The sequence below is a fragment of the Mytilus galloprovincialis genome, chromosome 11 (genome assembly GCF_965363235.1).
Source record: "Mytilus galloprovincialis chromosome 11, xbMytGall1.hap1.1, whole genome shotgun sequence".
Taxonomy (NCBI): Eukaryota; Metazoa; Mollusca; class Bivalvia; order Mytilida; family Mytilidae; genus Mytilus; species Mytilus galloprovincialis.
Genome location: NC_134848.1, coordinates 79,790,621 through 79,809,361, shown reverse-complemented (window position 1 = coordinate 79,809,361; position 18,741 = coordinate 79,790,621). Strand labels below are relative to the sequence as shown.

Sequence of the window (18,741 nt, the reverse complement as noted above, 5' to 3'; positions counted from 1 at the left end):
TATCCATGATGAGTTTACTTACACGCAGCATTAACTCCCTCGGGATAATCCTCCAACTGATTATGTAAACCATATCTACCATCAAACATCAACAGAAATGATCCTTTGTGTTGTATGAACAGTTGGTGGGTCATATCATATGATTTCTGTCCACCAAAATCTATCAAGTCAGACGGTGCTATATCGATTTTATAATTTCCATTCCTTACTTCGTCTAAAAAAGATGATTGCAGTTGCAGCTTCTGGAATTCTAAGGACTCTAGTTCAGTTGTTACAGTCGAAGGGCCTGAGGCGGTAACGTGTGATTCAAAATGTCCGGGCAAATGTTTGATACTGGAAGCAGACGTCTTATCGGCAACGTTAACTGTTGAATGATGACCAGAGGCGTCATCTCTCTGTGTGTATTTGACTGTTGATACAGGTGTGGCCACATCTAAGTAAAATGCTTCACCTGCCTCTTCAAGAGCTAATATTTGCTGTCTTGTTTCAAGATCAGGCGATCTACAAAAATCTGGTTTACCTCGAATAATTTTTGCATACACTTCATGACCTCGTTCACCTTTAAATGTTGATACAATATGTATATTGAAGTATACATTACATATCAATTATGTGTTATACTTAGATATTTAGATTTACAATGAACACAATAACAGAAACTGTTAAAACGTTTACATCGAACCGGGATTCCGAAACTGTATACATGTGTACTACACTTTTTTGAAAAATATTGTTTTCTAATTTCAAAAATATTCTGTATTCTGTATTTGATATCATTTATATAACTGTGTGTAAAAAGTAAACATAAAACAACCTCATGTGACGTTCTTCATCAAGAGACTGTTGATATCCTTTTTCTTATTCGATTCAAACAGGATACTGAATGACAAAAACATTATGACTGAGTCATCTTAACGAGGCCGTTTACTGTGAAACAATGTATATGTCATTGACTAACCAACGTGAACATGCACATATACATAAGGTCACATGATACTTTTACGGTTACCGATGTACAGTGTTAAACTCGGAAATCAGTTTGACGGTACGAGATAATTGAATATGTTCAACCCAGCATTCATAACATCAATGTCGTCCCTCACAGTACAACCTTTGCATTAGATGAACCGTTAATTATGTCTCGTCCTAGATTTGTATAAAATAATTGCATGTTGACGTTTAGTGAACAACTATCAATCAATCATTCTAGGAAAACGGAATATAATATCTATTTAGTTCATTATCAAAGATTAACGAGTACTTGCATGTTCATACAATATCATAAATTTATAACTGTATTCGTTCGTAATGTGTTTGTATGAATCGAAAATTCTGAAACAAAGGGTTGATATTTTATATCTGTACATTTAACCATGTTGTCAAATGTCTAATATTCTATTTGTGAACTAATTTTTCATGATCATCAATGCAAACAAATTCAGCAAATCATATTTTTTGTATACAGAAATCGGGTATATTACCGTATGTGTTTTTCGCAATACTATACATTTATAGCTTATATATATTATCCTGAAAGAAGTACATTGACTGAGGACGAGGTCCGAGGTCCAAATACTTCTTCTGGTAGAGGTATCCCGTAATGACCTCATACAAAGGCTATAATTGCTAGATTATTTATTTCTGACCATATTTGTATCACAATTGTCAGTGTAATATATTCAATCGTTTAATATTGTTGAAATTTTATAGATATCATCGTGTCTTTTAGAAAAAAAAAACATATTAATAGTCATTTGATTTATGTTATGTTTTTTTTCTTCAAATAATCGATAATACATAAAAAAGAATCTTAATTTTAATAACCATACCATGATATTCATTGCTCGACGTGACAAAGTAAATCAGTTCTTAGAAATTCTAGAAATAACCGTGCAATATGCTTTTGATGTGCAATATGCTTGTTGCTGTCCGTAGTTTTCTATATACCTTCGAAAATAGTTTAATATGTGACTTTTCCGAATCAAATTAGTTAAACGATACGAATGAATAATATTCTTATATATCTTTTTAACACTGATATCATGTTAAGTTTCTATTTTTTCATAAGGAAATCAATGGATGATTCACAATGGGAAACAAAATAAATGTGAGTATGGTCTTAGATAACATTACATCAAACATACCCTTTTTAAGTGGAACCATTTTCTTATTTTCTATATCGATACCATTCCTTCCAAAAAATATGACAAGTCCGTCGGTAGAATTCCATTTGAGAGGAATTTCTTCGTCAATAAGCACACTTGCTAAAGTACTTTTCCCAGCCCTACAGGGACCACCTAAGAGAAAACAAAAAAAATGAAAAAAGATGCAAAGAAAATAGATTCTTTTTTTTCTAATTTGAAGTCAACAATATTGTCGTTTTTTAATGTATTTCAAGATATTTCAGGAATATCAATGATTCAAATATATCAGGTGTCGAAGTTATTTATCTCAAGCATATTGATTTTTTGATACAAAATACATTGTTATGATATGTTTTTGAAAAAAGTGAATTTTTCAACATTTAATCCGCTTTTTTAGTGAAAGGAAGGTATAGAAAAAATAACTACATTTGATAAGGTTGCAGTCAACATTCGAACATCATTGTTTGTGTGGTCTTTTAGGAATATATGCTTCATAGATAAATACGCAAATCCTTCCACTGAATTCATTATGTATGTTTTCTTTCTTCAAAACATCACCTTATACATGTAACCAGAAGCTTTTTTGTCTATTGTAAACTGTGGTTTTGTCTTTCATACAACGTTTGAAATCGAAGTGTCTCTTTCATCTAGTCGCCGTTTGTCTTTATACATCATCAATTACATACATTGCGGTGTAAAACCAATTGATGCATACTTGAAATTATCTAAAGAAGGTGTGCTTTACATATTTAGTTTGTATTAACTGAAGAATTATTGAATTGGTAGACTCATTTCTTTAGGTGCCAATAACATATTTCGTAACTTTTTAGGGCCAGTTCAGAAACATTCAGTTGATGAAAAACAATATGATGTTTACAAAGATAATGAAGGTATTAAGAAATTTCCGGCCGTCATTGTTTTCAGTTTCTTATCGGTGCTAAAGAAAGATGCATAATCTTAGTCCAATATATTGGACAAATATACCTTAGTTTATTTCCGAACAGCAACTCCAGCTTTGTAAGCAATGTATTTTTCATAATGTTGGCTTAACATTGAGTTTTCTTTCTGACAATGTATGCATTCATCCTTTGTGTAACAAAGTTATGAGGAGGACAGATTAAAAATGACACTCCGTAAATTTGCAGTCGCCATCACGAATTAGTTGATCCATACGATGTGTCTTTGCCAAAACTAACTCAGGAAATTTTTACCACGTGATTGACTGTGGTTTGTCATTACGTCGCCTGATTACCGAACGTGACTTATTCTCGATTGTTACTGTTTTGCTGAGTGTGAATTCGCATCGCTATAAGACGTGACACGGTACTTTTCTATCAAAAATTCATGTATTTGGTTTGGATGATAATTTAGTTTTGTTGATAATATGTTATTCTTTTGATAATATTATAAATTGATTTTTTTCAAATGTCTTATCATTTGATGATGTAAATTTTATCTTTTTTTCTGTTGTATTCGTGAGTTATGGTAAAGATAATTAATCATCCAGTTTATCTATTAGATTTTAGTTTGGTTCAACTAAATGTATACTATATATATTTGGTTTACAGTTTGGTTTAGAAGAAACACTGATTTAGTTAGATAATAAAATTGATTATCTAATTCCTACCACACTTTGATATTAATTAATATTGTTATTGTCATGATCATTAATAAATGCTATATTAGCATTACAAACTTAATCTTGAATTTGATCCTGGTTTTATCCTATATTTTTTTCTTAAACACTAGCCGTATTGGGCAAATGTTTTTGGAGTTTTCAATGCTCTTCAACTTTGCCTTTTTTGGTTTTCGAACTTTTTTTCATCTGACCGTCACTAGCTAGTTTTGTGTTGACGAAACGCTCGTCTGACGTTTTAAAATTTAAACCTGGTACTTTTTGTTGACAATTATTAGTGTATTTCTCTGTTTTTTATGTTTTAACACTTATTTCTATTGTAATCCTATCATGTAGTGTTTAGTCATTTAATTGTTATGTTCAACATTGCCATTAAAGCGGGAGGTGTGGTCTATTAAACATGCTTGTATAGAAACATTATCAAGGTGTGTTTATCACACAACTAAAAAACAATCTTTTTAAAATACATTGTTAAAGTGTGTTGTTTGTCTAACTGGAGTCCACAATACATTATTATTTTTTTTTTACATTACTGTTCATGCTCAAAATCCGATTCATGCAATTGTTTGCGTTATTGTTGAGGTGCATCTGCTAAATTGCACTATTGTAGATTTAAAGATAAGGTATGTCAACGAATAACATCAATATAATGTGAAATACTTGAAAATTGTGTCTATCAATAATAAATGTACTACCAAGACTCAAACGGTTTTCATAAGACAGGTATTCTCCATGTGAAAGCATTCGTTTGAACTCATCAGCATCAACTAACCACGGTAGTTTAATATCTTTCTCTAAAATATATATATATATATATATGTAAAAGTATTACTTGATCAACTTCCGGAAAAAGACATAACCATGCATTTGAAGAATAGAATTATCGACAAACAGGCCATTTAACTTTCTCTGTTTTCGTTACGGATGGTTTCATTGTGAGATTATTTGATGGCGGTGGTGTCTTGCAGTAAAGTTACTTTTCAATCTAATCAAATTGTGTTAAAATCATTCGGTATACGACATAGCATCGCCTCGCTGAATACACAACATCAAATGATTCTTGACAGTTTAAACTGATAAATTCGTGAAAGAAACACTTTTTCTCGAACCTACCTCGACCGATCCAATCAAATTTAAGTATACAAATAATCAAGTAGTTTATATCATTTGAAGAATTTCGCATATACATTTTCCGCCATTGTCCTGATCCTTAAATAAACTCATCACAGATGCCAGGACTAAATTTTGTGTCATTTGGTATAAATAAGCCATGATGATATCACATGGATGCGTTTAAGTAGATAAACGTTTTTGCATTAAATTAACACACTACACTTACCAATTTTCTGTTTGTACGGTCCAGCTTTCGGAAAGTTGGATTGGTGTACCACAAGGGTCTACTATTGGTCCAGTTATTTTCAATGTTTTCATAAAAACCAAGTTATGTTTGTACAAAACAATTATCCTGAGGTTACAACTGTATCATACAGTGATAGTGATAAATAAAATTGTTAGTTTTGTAAACACTGATACTAGTAGTCTAGTATATCTAATAAACTGGGTTTTTGATTTTAGTGAAGGCTTATCCTGACACATTAACTCTATAGCCATTGGAAAATACACACTTTTTTTGAATAACAGCTTAATGGAAATACAATGCATAAGAAAGATAACTCTATCTCATGGTATGTTTCATTGCAGGATTAAAAAGCACTGGGAATATTATAAATGAATGTATAGTAATATTTCTTAACAAAGTTTGCTGCTTTGCATAATTGAATATCACATGACAATAAATGAACTTTAAAAACAGCAGAAACTAATCCCTCCACAAACCCACATCAAGAGCCATGCTGTATATGTGATAGATATTACGCAGTAGTGCGATGACAAAAAAAGATTGTTTTCAATAGATTATTTGTTGGTTTTTTGGGGCCCTGGTAAAAAAGTTATTTTAGTTCAATGAAAAACAAACTCTTCGCATACCGTACAGCACATCTATAGGTTCACTTTTACCATTTCCTTTTCTTTCATTGCTTACTACACATGTATATTTCCCCATGTCACTCTGCTGAATTTTATTTATAGTAAGTTCTGGTGAATTGCCTTTCTGTTCTATATATTTGTCAATATTTGTGCAAACTATTGGTAGATTTTCTTTTTGCCACTGGATTGAAGTAATCGCTGATTCTGATATGATTTTACATATCAAATGATTAGAGTCTCCTAATTCAAATATTGGTATGGTTTTTATGTCTGTGGTGACCACAGGCGATGCTTAAACAAATATCGAAATATCATCTTTAAAAAATTTGGCATGCTTTTTTTAGGCAGTCGTTATTTATAAATTTATACAAAATTATATGCTGCATGCACTTTAAAAGTACACGTGAAATTACCACAACAACTAACACGAATAATTAGTATTCTACTGTTTGTGCAAAAACATGGTGTTCTCACGTGATCGTGGTTGTCAATTACTGACTTTTAGATACAATTTTGCCTGTAACGTAAATCTGGTGTTTGTTGTTTACACTTATCTTAAAAAAATAAGTTAGTGGATAAGGTTCGTTGAAACAGAATACAATTCACTGAACTTAAATTTTAAATTAATGTATTGAAGTTATTTGACTCATGAGGTCCATTATAAATGTGATAAATTCCTTAAAACTTATAAAAAAAACTTCCAAAATAAAAATACTATTTTATTGTTCATTTCATATTATAATTTATGAGTTTTGAACAGCGGTATACTACTGTTGCCTTTATTTATTCTTCACATACCGTAAAGCACGTCTATAGGTTCACTTTTCCCATTTCCTTTTCTTTCATTGCTTACTACACATGTATATTTCCCCATGTCACTCTGCTGAATTTTATTTATAGTAAGTTCTGGTGAATTGCCTTTCTTTTCTATATATTTGTCATTATTTGTGCAAACTATTGGTAGATCATCTTTTTGCCACTGGATTGAAGTAATCGCTGATTCTGATATGATTTTACATATCAAATGAATAGAGTCTCCTAATTCAAATATTGGTATGGTTTTTATGTCTGTGGTGACGACAGGCGATGCTAAAAATAAGACGAAAAAAAAGTCGTAACATCATTTATAAAAGAAAAAAATATAGTCAGTTATTTTTACGGATACCGAAATTATTTGCGGTATGTATTTTACTATAAAAGAGGGACGAAAGATACCAAGGGGAAGTCAAAATCAGAAATCTAAAATAAACTGACAACGCCATGGCTAACAATGAAAAAGACAAACAGGAAAACAATACTAGACATGACACAACATAGAAAACTAAAGAATAAACAACACGTACCCCACCAAAAACTAGGGTGATCGTAGGTGCTCCGGAATAGTACGCAGATCCTGCTCCACATGTGACACCCGTCGTGTTGCTTATGTGATAACAAATCCGGTAAATAGTCTAATTCGTAGGTCACATTCATGAAAGGGAAGGGCATTGTAGCTACGACGTAAGGAACATATCCGATATCATTTGTGAAACGGTTATTCATTAACGGTCAACAAACTCTTGATGTCGTCCGTAAAATTTACAAAGGGATGATTTCAACATCACCATCTGGAACTCTTGGTTTGATAGCTTCCTTGTGAGCAGCAACCCTCTATCAACATGTACATCACGACAAAGAAGAACCTGAATGTTGAAGTTTTTACTGTTTATGTGCAGTCGTAGATGCCACTTACCATGATTGCCAATTACCTACTGTCTACAATGTTATATTTCAATTGTATTGTAAAACCTATCTGGTGTTTGTCATTTGAAGCTTATCTGTTAATGCAAGTAGAAATTCACTTTCGTGTAGTATATTCGATGACGTAAAATACCATTTTTTATACTCCAATATCTAAGTTAATGTATTTAGGTTATATGAATAATCATGTTTATAATATCAAAACAACATACTTATTTTATTTTACCTTGCAAGTGTAATTCGTGTTAAATATTTAGAGTGTAGACATACCCTTACCAATTTTGTAACTTGACTATCTATGGATTCATTCTGAAAAAAGGGGTCAATACCTTGAAATCTATAAAAAAAAAAATCAAAACCAAAATGATATTTGATTGTCATATTTCATATACTTTCCAATGTCACTCTTCTGTACGTTCCTCATAGTGAGTTTTATTTTTTATAATTACCGTTTAAGTTTGTTTTGAAGTTAATAAATGGAAGTTTTTAACGACCTTGACTGGGTATTCAGCACGGTCGGCAAAAAAAATATTTTCATACATTCAAGACATTGTTTATATTATTTATTAAATTTGAAGGAAAGTAGATGTTATATAGTCAAATGACTTTTTTATCAAGGCGATTAACATGTAAATGTTCATTGGTAAATATTCTTTTGATCAACACGCTTTCGGCATTAAACGGAATATGATATTTATGATTTATTATAAAACGATCATTTCACATACCATATATGACTTCTATAGGGGTACTTTCAACATGTCCTAGTAAAGTCTGTATCACACATATATATGTTCCAATGTCACTCTCCTCTGCATTGTTGATAGAAAGTATGTATGGTTTGTCTTTCTTCACAGTGTATTTGATATAATTTTCGCAACAGATGTACTGTTCGTCTTTGTAAAGGTACCATTTGACTGATTCCAGCTTAAACACTGAAGTTATTTTACATAGCATATCAACACTTTCGCCATATCTAAATATTTCCAACCTGTTGCTCATGGTTACTACAGGTAATGCTAAATAAATTACGAAAAGAGAAACGAAGTGTTAGATAATCATGGAGTTTTACAAATATTGCGCGCAAAATCATTCGCATTGTGGTAAATTAAAACTTTTTAAAAGTTCTTATTATCATTGCAAACGCGTGTCCAAACCACGATATACAAATGTACATGCCGCATTGATCTATATATTATAATGCTAAAAAAGGAGACATTTAATGTTGCAATCAAGATGCAATAGTAGTTTATGAATGTTTAAATATCTTACCTTTATTTAGAAATCGATATAATGAACAGTGACGGGATCGTATGAACTACAAAATGGTGGAGGGCCGTTTTTTCAACAGACTTATTGTCCCAATCCGCCATTAATTCTAAATGTCAAAAGACAGTGAAAACTTGTCGTTTGTAATTGGAGACATGGACTTTCGTCTGCAACTATTATTGAGCTTGAAATGTATGTATACTGTATTTACTAAACACCATCGGATATATAAATAGTCTAATCGTTTAAGCTTCTAACAGTATATACGTTCCATGTTTAACCCATAATAAAAAAAGAACCTATAAAAACAAACAGCTATAGGTCGTCGTAGGGAACAAAACTCTTAGCGAAAAGCCACAACCACAAATAAGCTCGGTCTCTTGCATTTTTAACAACTAAGTAAAAAGTCCAGCGCAATGTAAAACAAAGCAGTTTCAACATAAATTATTATGATCTTGACTAGCATGGATATACATTTAACCTGCAACTGGACGATTACACACAACTGTAATTGATGACTGCATAACTTCAACCTCAGTCAAAACCTAAATGTCACTGTTTTGAAAGAAACGAAGTCCATTTTGTAGTAAAGCATCCGACCCAAATTTCTGAAATTCTATTATGTTTGACAAAGATTTTGATATAAAACAAAACGTTATCCAACATACTGAACATAAAAACTGACGACAGAAACTAGGATCGCCAAGTTTTGCTTTCTCGATACTTGACAAACAGAATGGTGTATTCAAGGGATCTAAGTAGGCAGGTACTTCATTCATACGTCTTAACGATTATATCTGCTTGCTTTCGAAAAGACGGCAATCATTGTTTTTTTTTGTCTAGGGGTGTGGGGTGGGGTAGTATTTTTGTCAATTAATTGTAACATAACTACCGTAATAACGATGGCGATCTAATTAATCAATAAATTTATAACACCCCAGTTCATAATTTCAAACATTTCGTATCTAATCAGTCGATAACAAAAAATCACGATCGATTTTGCACATGCGCATTGTTTCCCTGAAATAAAGTATTAAGAACATTTTCACCGCTTGGATGACATATTTTTTTTTATTATCTTAAATTTTTTATGATCCTTCTATATTCCAATCGTCTCCCTTTATTTTTCCGATCAGTGCTCTTGTTGGTTAATACACCTACTATTTGATGGCTTTATCAAATCTTTTTTTAATCTTTGAAACAATATGTTCAATGAAAACTATTTCCGATCCCACTGTCACATTTTGGCTATAAGTATGTGTTATATTACGGTAGATCACAAGTATATATTTTTGTAGATAGAATTTTTTTATCATTTCAAAAATGAAGATTTTACTATGCTCTTTTCAAAAATTTAATAACAAGTATGGGTCACCGTGCTATTTTCCAAGCTATGAGGCGTTGAAAATTGTCAACATTTGGTTAGTTTGTTTATGAAAAAACACATAAGTGTGCATAAAAAGAAAATCCATGAGATATAATTTGAAATAAATTGTGAGAAGAATGGTTTCATAATATGCTTTAAGAAAATAAAAAGAAAAAAATGGTGTCACCGAACTTCTTGCTTCAAGTGAAAATAGCCCAGTATAAATTTTGTACTAAAAGAGTTATCTCCCCTTAGATAGCTCATTTGAAAAAAAAAATATTTTAAAACCAAAAAAACTATTTTGAATAATACGATTAATAAACAAGTTTTTTTTAAATAGAAAAAAACAGCCTAACCATTGAATTGCAAATCTGTCTTCAAATTTGCAGATTTAGGCAATTAACTAGACCGATTTTGTACTGTGATTGTACAATTCAAAATGGCGGTATTCCATGAATCTACTTAAAGCGACTTTTTGTGAAAACTTAGATCACATATTTGATTTTCAATACATGGTGTCGTGTTTGCAGCTATGTAAACTACAAGGGAGATACAATCGATGTACACATTTGATCTAATGAAATGATGTCATCAATAGAAAAAAAGTGTTATGTTTAAAAACATATTGTATAATAACAACTAAAACCAATATAAATCGTCAACTTTACAAAAATCAACAAAGACTGTAATTCAGTGGTTGCCGTTTGTTTCTGTGTTACATATTTGTTTATCGTACATTTGTTTTTAACATAAATTTGGTCATTAGTTTTCTCGTTTGAACTGTTTTACAGTTTTCATTTTTGGGACCTTAACAGCTGCGGTATGGCTTTACGCATTATTCAAGGCTTTAAGGTGACCTAAAATTGTTAATATCTGTACCGTGTGGTCTCTTGTGAACAGTTATCTCATTGGCAAGCATACCACATCTTCCTTTTTCAAAAAAAATATAAGATTTAAGCAATATTGTTATAAAAGTTAATAACGTGTTTTGTTAGATTTTAAGCAGTATTGATATTATAATAACAGTACATTACGCGTTTTGTGGTCGTTAAAAACTTCCATAGTTCGTGGTCTTTCATTCTATAGAAATTTGTAGATCACCTTATTACTTTTTTATTTTGGTATCACTTTTTTTGTTTTACTTAAAGATATCTACCAATTATGGTTATACGAAATAAAAATAACTATGTAAAAGCTTGTGACTTACTGTGATTGACGATGAAACCTGAATTATTAAAAAAAGACATATTATATATATTGTAGCAAAAGACAAATTTATTTTATTTCATTATTTCTAAAATCGAACAAAAAACTTTTTTTTTTTTTTTTATCTTTTTATTCTGTTATTCTTGATATTATTTTTAAAAAGAAACCGTGAACGACCAAAAGTAGCTGATTAAGAATAGTAAACATTCCATTCTTTTCGTAAATGTTCTTAAGATTATTTCATTATTAAAAGTGTAAGAAAAAATTAATTGATGATAAAAAAAGTATATTCTTTTAAAGCCTCAAAATAGTGTATGTGCAATAATAATGAGTATGCATTTGTTCACACAGTTTTTGGAAATATTCCGAATACCTCATCGGTATTCATGAATTCATCAACAGAAAAACAAACAATCATCAAACAAGAGGCTCTCAAGAGCCTGAATCGCTCACCTTATTTTTTTGGTTAAATCTCTCATCAATGATTATTTTGGCTTTTCAATTTTTTTAAATGTTCTTTGAATCGTCCTATTTTCTTCAAAAGCAAAAAAAAAACCATTTTCTCCTATGTTCTATTTTAGCCATAGGAGCTATGTTTCTTGACATACAAGGAAATGAAATATAAAATTTATACTAGATACTCTGAAACTCATTTAGCCTACGTTTGGCTGAAATTGATATAGCAGTTTCAAAGGAGAAGATTTTTTAAAGTAAGTCAACATGATGAACAAATTGTGAAACAAGTCTTTAAAGGGCAACAACTCTTTAAGGGGTCAATTTTGGTCAAATTGACTTATTTGTAGATCTAACATTGCTTAACATTTTTGCTATTAACAGTTTATCTGTATCTATAATAATATTTAGGATAATAACCAAAAACTGCAAAAAAAAAATTAAAATCATCAATTCAGGGGCATTATACCTGAAAAACCAGTTACCCAATTCGGCTGAAAATTTCAGGACAGGTAGACCTTGACCTAATAAACACTTTAACTTCTTGTCTTATTTGCTCTAAATGCTGGAGTTTTTGAGATATAAGCCAAAAACTGCATTTTACCCTGTGTTCTATTTTAGCCATGACGGCCATGTTTTTTGACGAAATAAAAAATAAAGCACAAACTATATTTTATACACCCTACTGATCATTCAGTTGAAGTTTGGTTGAATTTGGTTGAGTAGTTTAAGAGAAGAAGATTTTTTAAAGTTAGCAAATATGATGAACAAATTGTGAAAATTGTCATTAAAGGACAATAACCCCTTAAGGGGTCAATTGACAATTTTGGTCATATTAACTTATTTGTAGATCTTACTTTGTTGATAATTGTTGCTGTTTAAAGTTTATCTTTATCTATAATAATATTGAAGATAATGACCAAAAACTGCAAAATTTCCTTAAAATTACCAATTAAGTGGCAGCATCCTGGGTTGTTTGATTCATCTGAAAATTTCAGGGCTTATAGATATTACCCTAATGAACGTTTTTACCCTCATGTCAGATTTGCTCTAAATGCTTTCGTGTTTGAGATATAAGCCAAAAACTCCATTTGACCCCTATGTTCTATTTTAAGAAACGGCGGCCATGTTTTTTGACGGATCAAATATCGAAGCACACACTTTGTGCAGGATAATCTAAGGACCAATCATGCTAAGTTTCATTCAAATCCATTCAGTAGTTTCAGAGAAGAAGATGTTTGAAAAATTGTTAAAGACGACGACGACGACGACGACGGACGCAAAGTGATGAAAAAAGCTCACGTTGCCTTTTAGGCCAGGTGAGCTAAAAACGGTTTAGATTTTCGTATTTATGAAATATCAGAGTAGGACATTTTGTAACAGATTTTGTATCACAGCTCACTCATTTTGCTTCCTTTTTTTCGATTCTCAAAAACTTTGCCGGACGGTGACCTATTGTTGTTAATTTCTGTGTCATTTGGTCTCGTGTGCAGAGTTGTCTAATTTGTAATAATACCACATCTTCTTTTGTATAGTAAGAAGGCAGAGAAAGAAGTGCAAAGACCTGAACAACAAAATCGTATTGTCTTATATAAACTCATATATATTTTTTTACAGGTATTTGTCATTAAATTATCTTCAAAATCAGAGTATGATAACGGAAAAGAAACATTTATGATTCATTTTCATAACTGGCTTTATCGACTCTGGACTAGAAAATGAAAACACTATTCCTTCACATGATAATAGGTTAATTCAATATTAATTTTTGAAATTCTAAGTATTTTCAACCTTTTATTTTGTCTAGTAGATGGCATATCAAGATGGTAGCTAACATTTTGTACTTCTCTTTGTATGGATCTAATCTTAATTGTAATGCAAGTGTTACAACCGTGTCCAGGACATACAATACAACGTTTACTGTCGCTACTCAAGATATGCCTTGATACGTGTTTGTACATTAAATGGGCAAATTGAGTTGATACTCACAGTAAAGACACAAAGTAACAACCATAACAACCAGTAATACGACAGTAACTTGGACACAATGCAACCTAGAGGTTATACCTGTAACAAAGATGCATCTTTTAAAACTGTAACATATGTCTGTAAACGACTATATAATTTGCTAGTAGTACTAAGTAAAATGAAATATGAATTAGGAGATAACTGTATTGTATTTTAAGCTCCGACGGCATCAATTGAGGATTTGATGGTCGCAAATTAAGTTTACTGGCGACGCGTTAGCGGAGACAGTAAACGGATATTTGCGACAATCAAATCCCCAATTGATGCCGTCGGAGCTTAAAATACAATATTGTTATCTCCAATCTAATGAAACCGACAGAAAACAACGTTAAAACATGTATTTAAAATCTGTCATATGCCGTCTGCGATTGCGCGTAGGGCCCAGAGCATCACTTGTCAATTGATGCCATGTAAGAAAGTGACGTTATCCAATCAAAATGAACGTTACATACGTTGTTGCATTAGAATTATTCTTTACCTGATACAGTAAAATCAAAAATAAATCATGGTTATTTATTCTATCAAAAATAGCATTTCTCTCTCGGCACTAACAAGCAGAACGAGAAAAACAAAGGTTTATGTCGCATTACGACAAACCTTATTCGCCTTTAACTAACAAAATGTGCATAAATATGTGAAACGTGATTGAAGAAAGATGTTTTAATTTATCACATTTTAAGTAATTTAAGGCTACTATAATTAAAAGAAATCTGCATGTCTTTAATCACTATCCCTTATGTCACCAATGCTGCACTGTACATTGTGATATATATTTATTAATTTATTGATCAACCATTTAATAAATTTTCAAGGAACTTCACAAAACAAACAATAGAAAATGCAAAATTCGCAATTCATGAATCAACCCACCTTGATTGTTGATTATGGAAAGGTAGTTTGTTTTGTTAAATCTTTCTTCAAGCGATGCTGTCTTGTTTTCTGGTAACCTGCTCATAAAATAAATAGTGTAGTTAGTATGACGAAAGCCTTGTTTTCATTGTTATGTATCCTAATAACAACACATTGTTTTCTTAGTTTTATGCAATAGACGCATCATTTATATATTAACATTCTCAACAAGATTTATAGTTTTTAAACGATTAAAAGATAGATATAAGAAGACGTGGTATGAGTGTCAATGAGACAACTCTCAAGCTAAATCAATTTTTGAAAAGTAAACCGTTTAAGGTCAACACAAAACCTTGACTCACAAAAAAGACTAGTGTAAAACCATGTCAATTGTCTAATCGTTATGCATAAAGGAGAAACGAGAAACACTTATGAAACACATCAACAAACGACAACAACTGAACATCAGTTTCCTGACTTAGGATAGATTGAATAAAATTCTGCGGGTTAAAACGTTCCAAATGGTGCCGTTCTTTATCTTAACCTGAAACAATAGTGTTACATCATAACATAGAAGGACACACTATAAAATATCAATTAAAAAGGCTTAATTCAATCAAAAGAATTATTAAATTATTAACAAAAACAAGTAAGCATACACTGAATAAATTTGATCTACGCCACAATGTAAATATGTCATTTATAAAACGAGGGGTTTAGATTAAAATAATATCAGAAAGATAACCAATTAGGTTAACTGTAAGTACGTACATAAAATCTGTCATCACTGAGTTGTCATTCATCGTCGAAATGAACATTGGTAATCTAAAGTGCGATGATGCGTGTTATTAATGGATCCAATGCCTCAATACAATAAAGTGCGAGTTTACGCAACATTGCATGTGTGGTCGAAAGTTAGGACAGTAGCATAAAAAGCATTGTGACATTACAAACTGTTTGTACAAATAAAAATAGACATGTCGTTAGACCAGACTGTTTGTCAAGATAAGACAGCGAAAAAGAAAAAAAGCAGCGAAACACTTTCTACAAAACCGGAACAATCCTGATCGATACTGGAAGGGATTAACTAATTGTGGTGAATGTTTGTTTACAAAAGGACATAACACGACCAATAAAAAAACAGTTCAAACGGGAAATTATATTACAAAAACATAAACGAAAATATATATAACATACAGGAACAAATGACTACCACAAATTTACAGGTTCCTGGCGTAAAAAAAGTATGTACTAACTGCTACAATGTGACAATTGCACTTTTTCAACAACTATCGTCTTTTAATTAATAATGAGTTAAACATCAACACAAGACCAAATCTCGTTGATGTATCCAACTTATAATAATCGTACGGACGTTAATCTGCAGCCTTAACCCACGACGTCTAGCAAGCAATAAAGAGCGCCATTAAATCACCAGTGTTTACCAATTCAAAAGAAAAAGACCTTAGCATGTTTCTAAACAAAAAATAAACTAAATCGTTATGGAACACTACAAAAAGAAAACACCATTGCCTGAACCAAATACCCTGTAATAATGTATAACACCATCATACTTAAACACATCGTTTTTTTAAAAGGAGACCATTGTACTTAAGCGTTTTGTATAATTGCACTTAAAATATCACGTAGATTTTCTTACTTTAGCGCAACTTAACTACTTTAGAATACCTTCGCACACTACAGTCCAAAATAGAATAAAAAATGGTAAGGGTAATAATTCGACAAAACAATTAAAGGTCCTTCCCCACAAAATTTCCAAATAATTGATAAGAAGCTAGTTCGAGTTCACTTATAGTTTTCATTGACCTCCTATCATGGGGTTCTTCATAATGATTGAACCCGATTATTATTTTTAAAAACTTTTTTTTCTGAAATAAGGGAAATAATTTGCTATTTCCGGTTAAGAAAGTGTCTCGTTCGGCTTCATATTATAGCTGATTTTACGCTGAATCGAAAAATATATTGTTAGTATATACCTTGTCCTGAAGTAAGGGTGTTAGTTTGCTTTATCCGGTTAAAAGATTGCACGTGTGCGGGAATTCTAGCTACATTGAAGACCCATTGGTGGCTTTCGGCTGTTGTCTACTCTATTGTCGGGTTGTTGTCGCTTTGACACATTCACCATTTCCGTTCTTAATTTTACTGTCAACTTAATAGGATAGCTGTATTAACATTGATTCCAAATTCAGATGGTTTCTATATATTTCGTCCGAAATTAGTTAGAATATTTCCAACTTTCGGTTTATGAAATGTCACTGCTGTTCATACAACTGTATTTCGACTGATTCGATCTAAAAACAATTGTTTTTATATTCTTTTGCCTTAAAAAATGAGAAAACATATCCGATGATTTTATAAAGAATGCCAATTTAAAAAATATAGTGTTTTGGAAACTTTTTCTTGAGTTAAGACATGGCTACTTTCGGTTACTCGAGGTCACTTACGGTTGATATTTGTGAGGTTTATTTGTCACTCGACATTTTCAAAACGACCTTATGACTGTATCGTGTACCATATTAAAGTAATATCTATTCAACCTTAAATTTAAAAGTTTCAAGGACAAAAACTCCTATAATATATTATAAGATTGTATCATATCTTCATCTTAATAAAACACGCATTGTACTTTGATCATTTCAGAGGGAAAGCAAAATTCAAAAATTACAAGTTATCCTTGACCATTGACCTTTATTACAGTTGACAAGTTAGGATATATGGACCTCAAATATGAATCAATGTGTATATATATATAATACGACTTGCAGTTTGTGGTTAGAAAAACATACCAAAAATTGTCAATGGTAGATCACTCCTATCAGATGTTGTAAGATCGCTTCGGTTCAAATCAGTTGAAATTTTCCGTGAAGCAAGAAATTAAGAAAAAAAATGTTGTGAATATCCTTTTTTAGCCATTTTGGAGATATTAAAAGCGGGAAAACAGTGTTTGGGGAGCTTACTTATGAAAATAGTTCTTCTAAACATGATGTGTTTCAAAGTCTCGATAACTGAACGATATCATAAACCACACATCTAAGCAAACTCTGGCGAAACAAAAAGTACACGCAAGAAATAAAAATGGTAAAGAAAAAGATGAAAGACAACTACTTGAAAGGTTGAAATACCTACTAAATTGCTGTATGTCGTTTTAATATCGTACATGTTCAGTTTAAAGTTAAATACATTTGACACTGCAGTTACTTGACATAGTGTACCCCTTCGGTTGCTTTTTTTCAAAACAGAACCCCACTTTCCAATGGTGTGCATAAAGAGAAATAATTCGGTATTGATGCAACATTTAAACACATATTAGATGCGTGTTGACAATCAAAATTAAAAGTTGTCTACGAAAGATTATTCAATTCATATATGGATTTACTCGATTATTTTTTGTCTTCAATTTCTTGTCGAACATACTTTCTTGATAAAAAAAATTGTATATCATCAATTGCGTATTTTACACTTCCTACTATTACATGTGTACACATAATCATTTAGAAGTGCAATGCAGATTAATGAGGTAAATATAATTATCGTTACACATTGATAACTTACAATCCCGTCGTTGTTCCTGAACACGAGGTATAATCAAATGCAGTACCATTTCCCGGATATTGATTGGCTGTAATGAATAAAAAAACACATGAGATTCTCCATACTAAACGCAGTTAACCAATTAACAAAGTTTAATTATATATTTTTGCAAGCATAACGTCAATAAGAGTGAAATCGTTTTTGATTTGAGCATACTTGGTTCATTATGTCAATAAAAAATGCTAATTGTTCCATAAACAAAGTTATAAATGTTATAAAGTTATATTCAAAGTAAACAAATATTCATTAATGTGTTAAGCACTAATCTCATCGGCGCATGCACAAATTACGATATATCACTTGTTTAACAAGACCTCAAAATCAACACTCATAGATATCATAAATGAATGACGTATTTTGTGACATTACATTGGCAAACAGCTTACAGATTAGATTATTCTATATCGAATGTCTGTGAAAAGCATTAAACAAATGTGGAGTATATTTCGCCA

At 31.4% G+C, this 18,741-nt stretch overlaps 1 protein-coding gene across 1 annotated transcript in view; it reads right to left on the bottom strand.

The window, feature by feature from the left end:
• Window positions 1-18,741, bottom strand: part of LOC143052878 (uncharacterized) — a 45,925-nt gene that overhangs the window by 6,756 nt on the left and 20,428 nt on the right. Inside the window, exons 4-12 of the mRNA XM_076226025.1 lie at window positions 18,251-18,317; window positions 14,699-14,775; window positions 13,790-13,867; window positions 11,349-11,366; window positions 8,235-8,525; window positions 6,565-6,855; window positions 4,476-4,574; window positions 2,145-2,297; window positions 23-559 (exon numbers count right to left, since the gene is read on the bottom strand). Of these exons, the coding sequence (XP_076082140.1) occupies window positions 23-559; window positions 2,145-2,297; window positions 4,476-4,574; window positions 6,565-6,855; window positions 8,235-8,525; window positions 11,349-11,366; window positions 13,790-13,867; window positions 14,699-14,775; window positions 18,251-18,317 (1,611 nt within the window). The remainder of the gene's footprint in view (window positions 1-22; window positions 560-2,144; window positions 2,298-4,475; window positions 4,575-6,564; window positions 6,856-8,234; window positions 8,526-11,348; window positions 11,367-13,789; window positions 13,868-14,698; window positions 14,776-18,250; window positions 18,318-18,741) is intronic.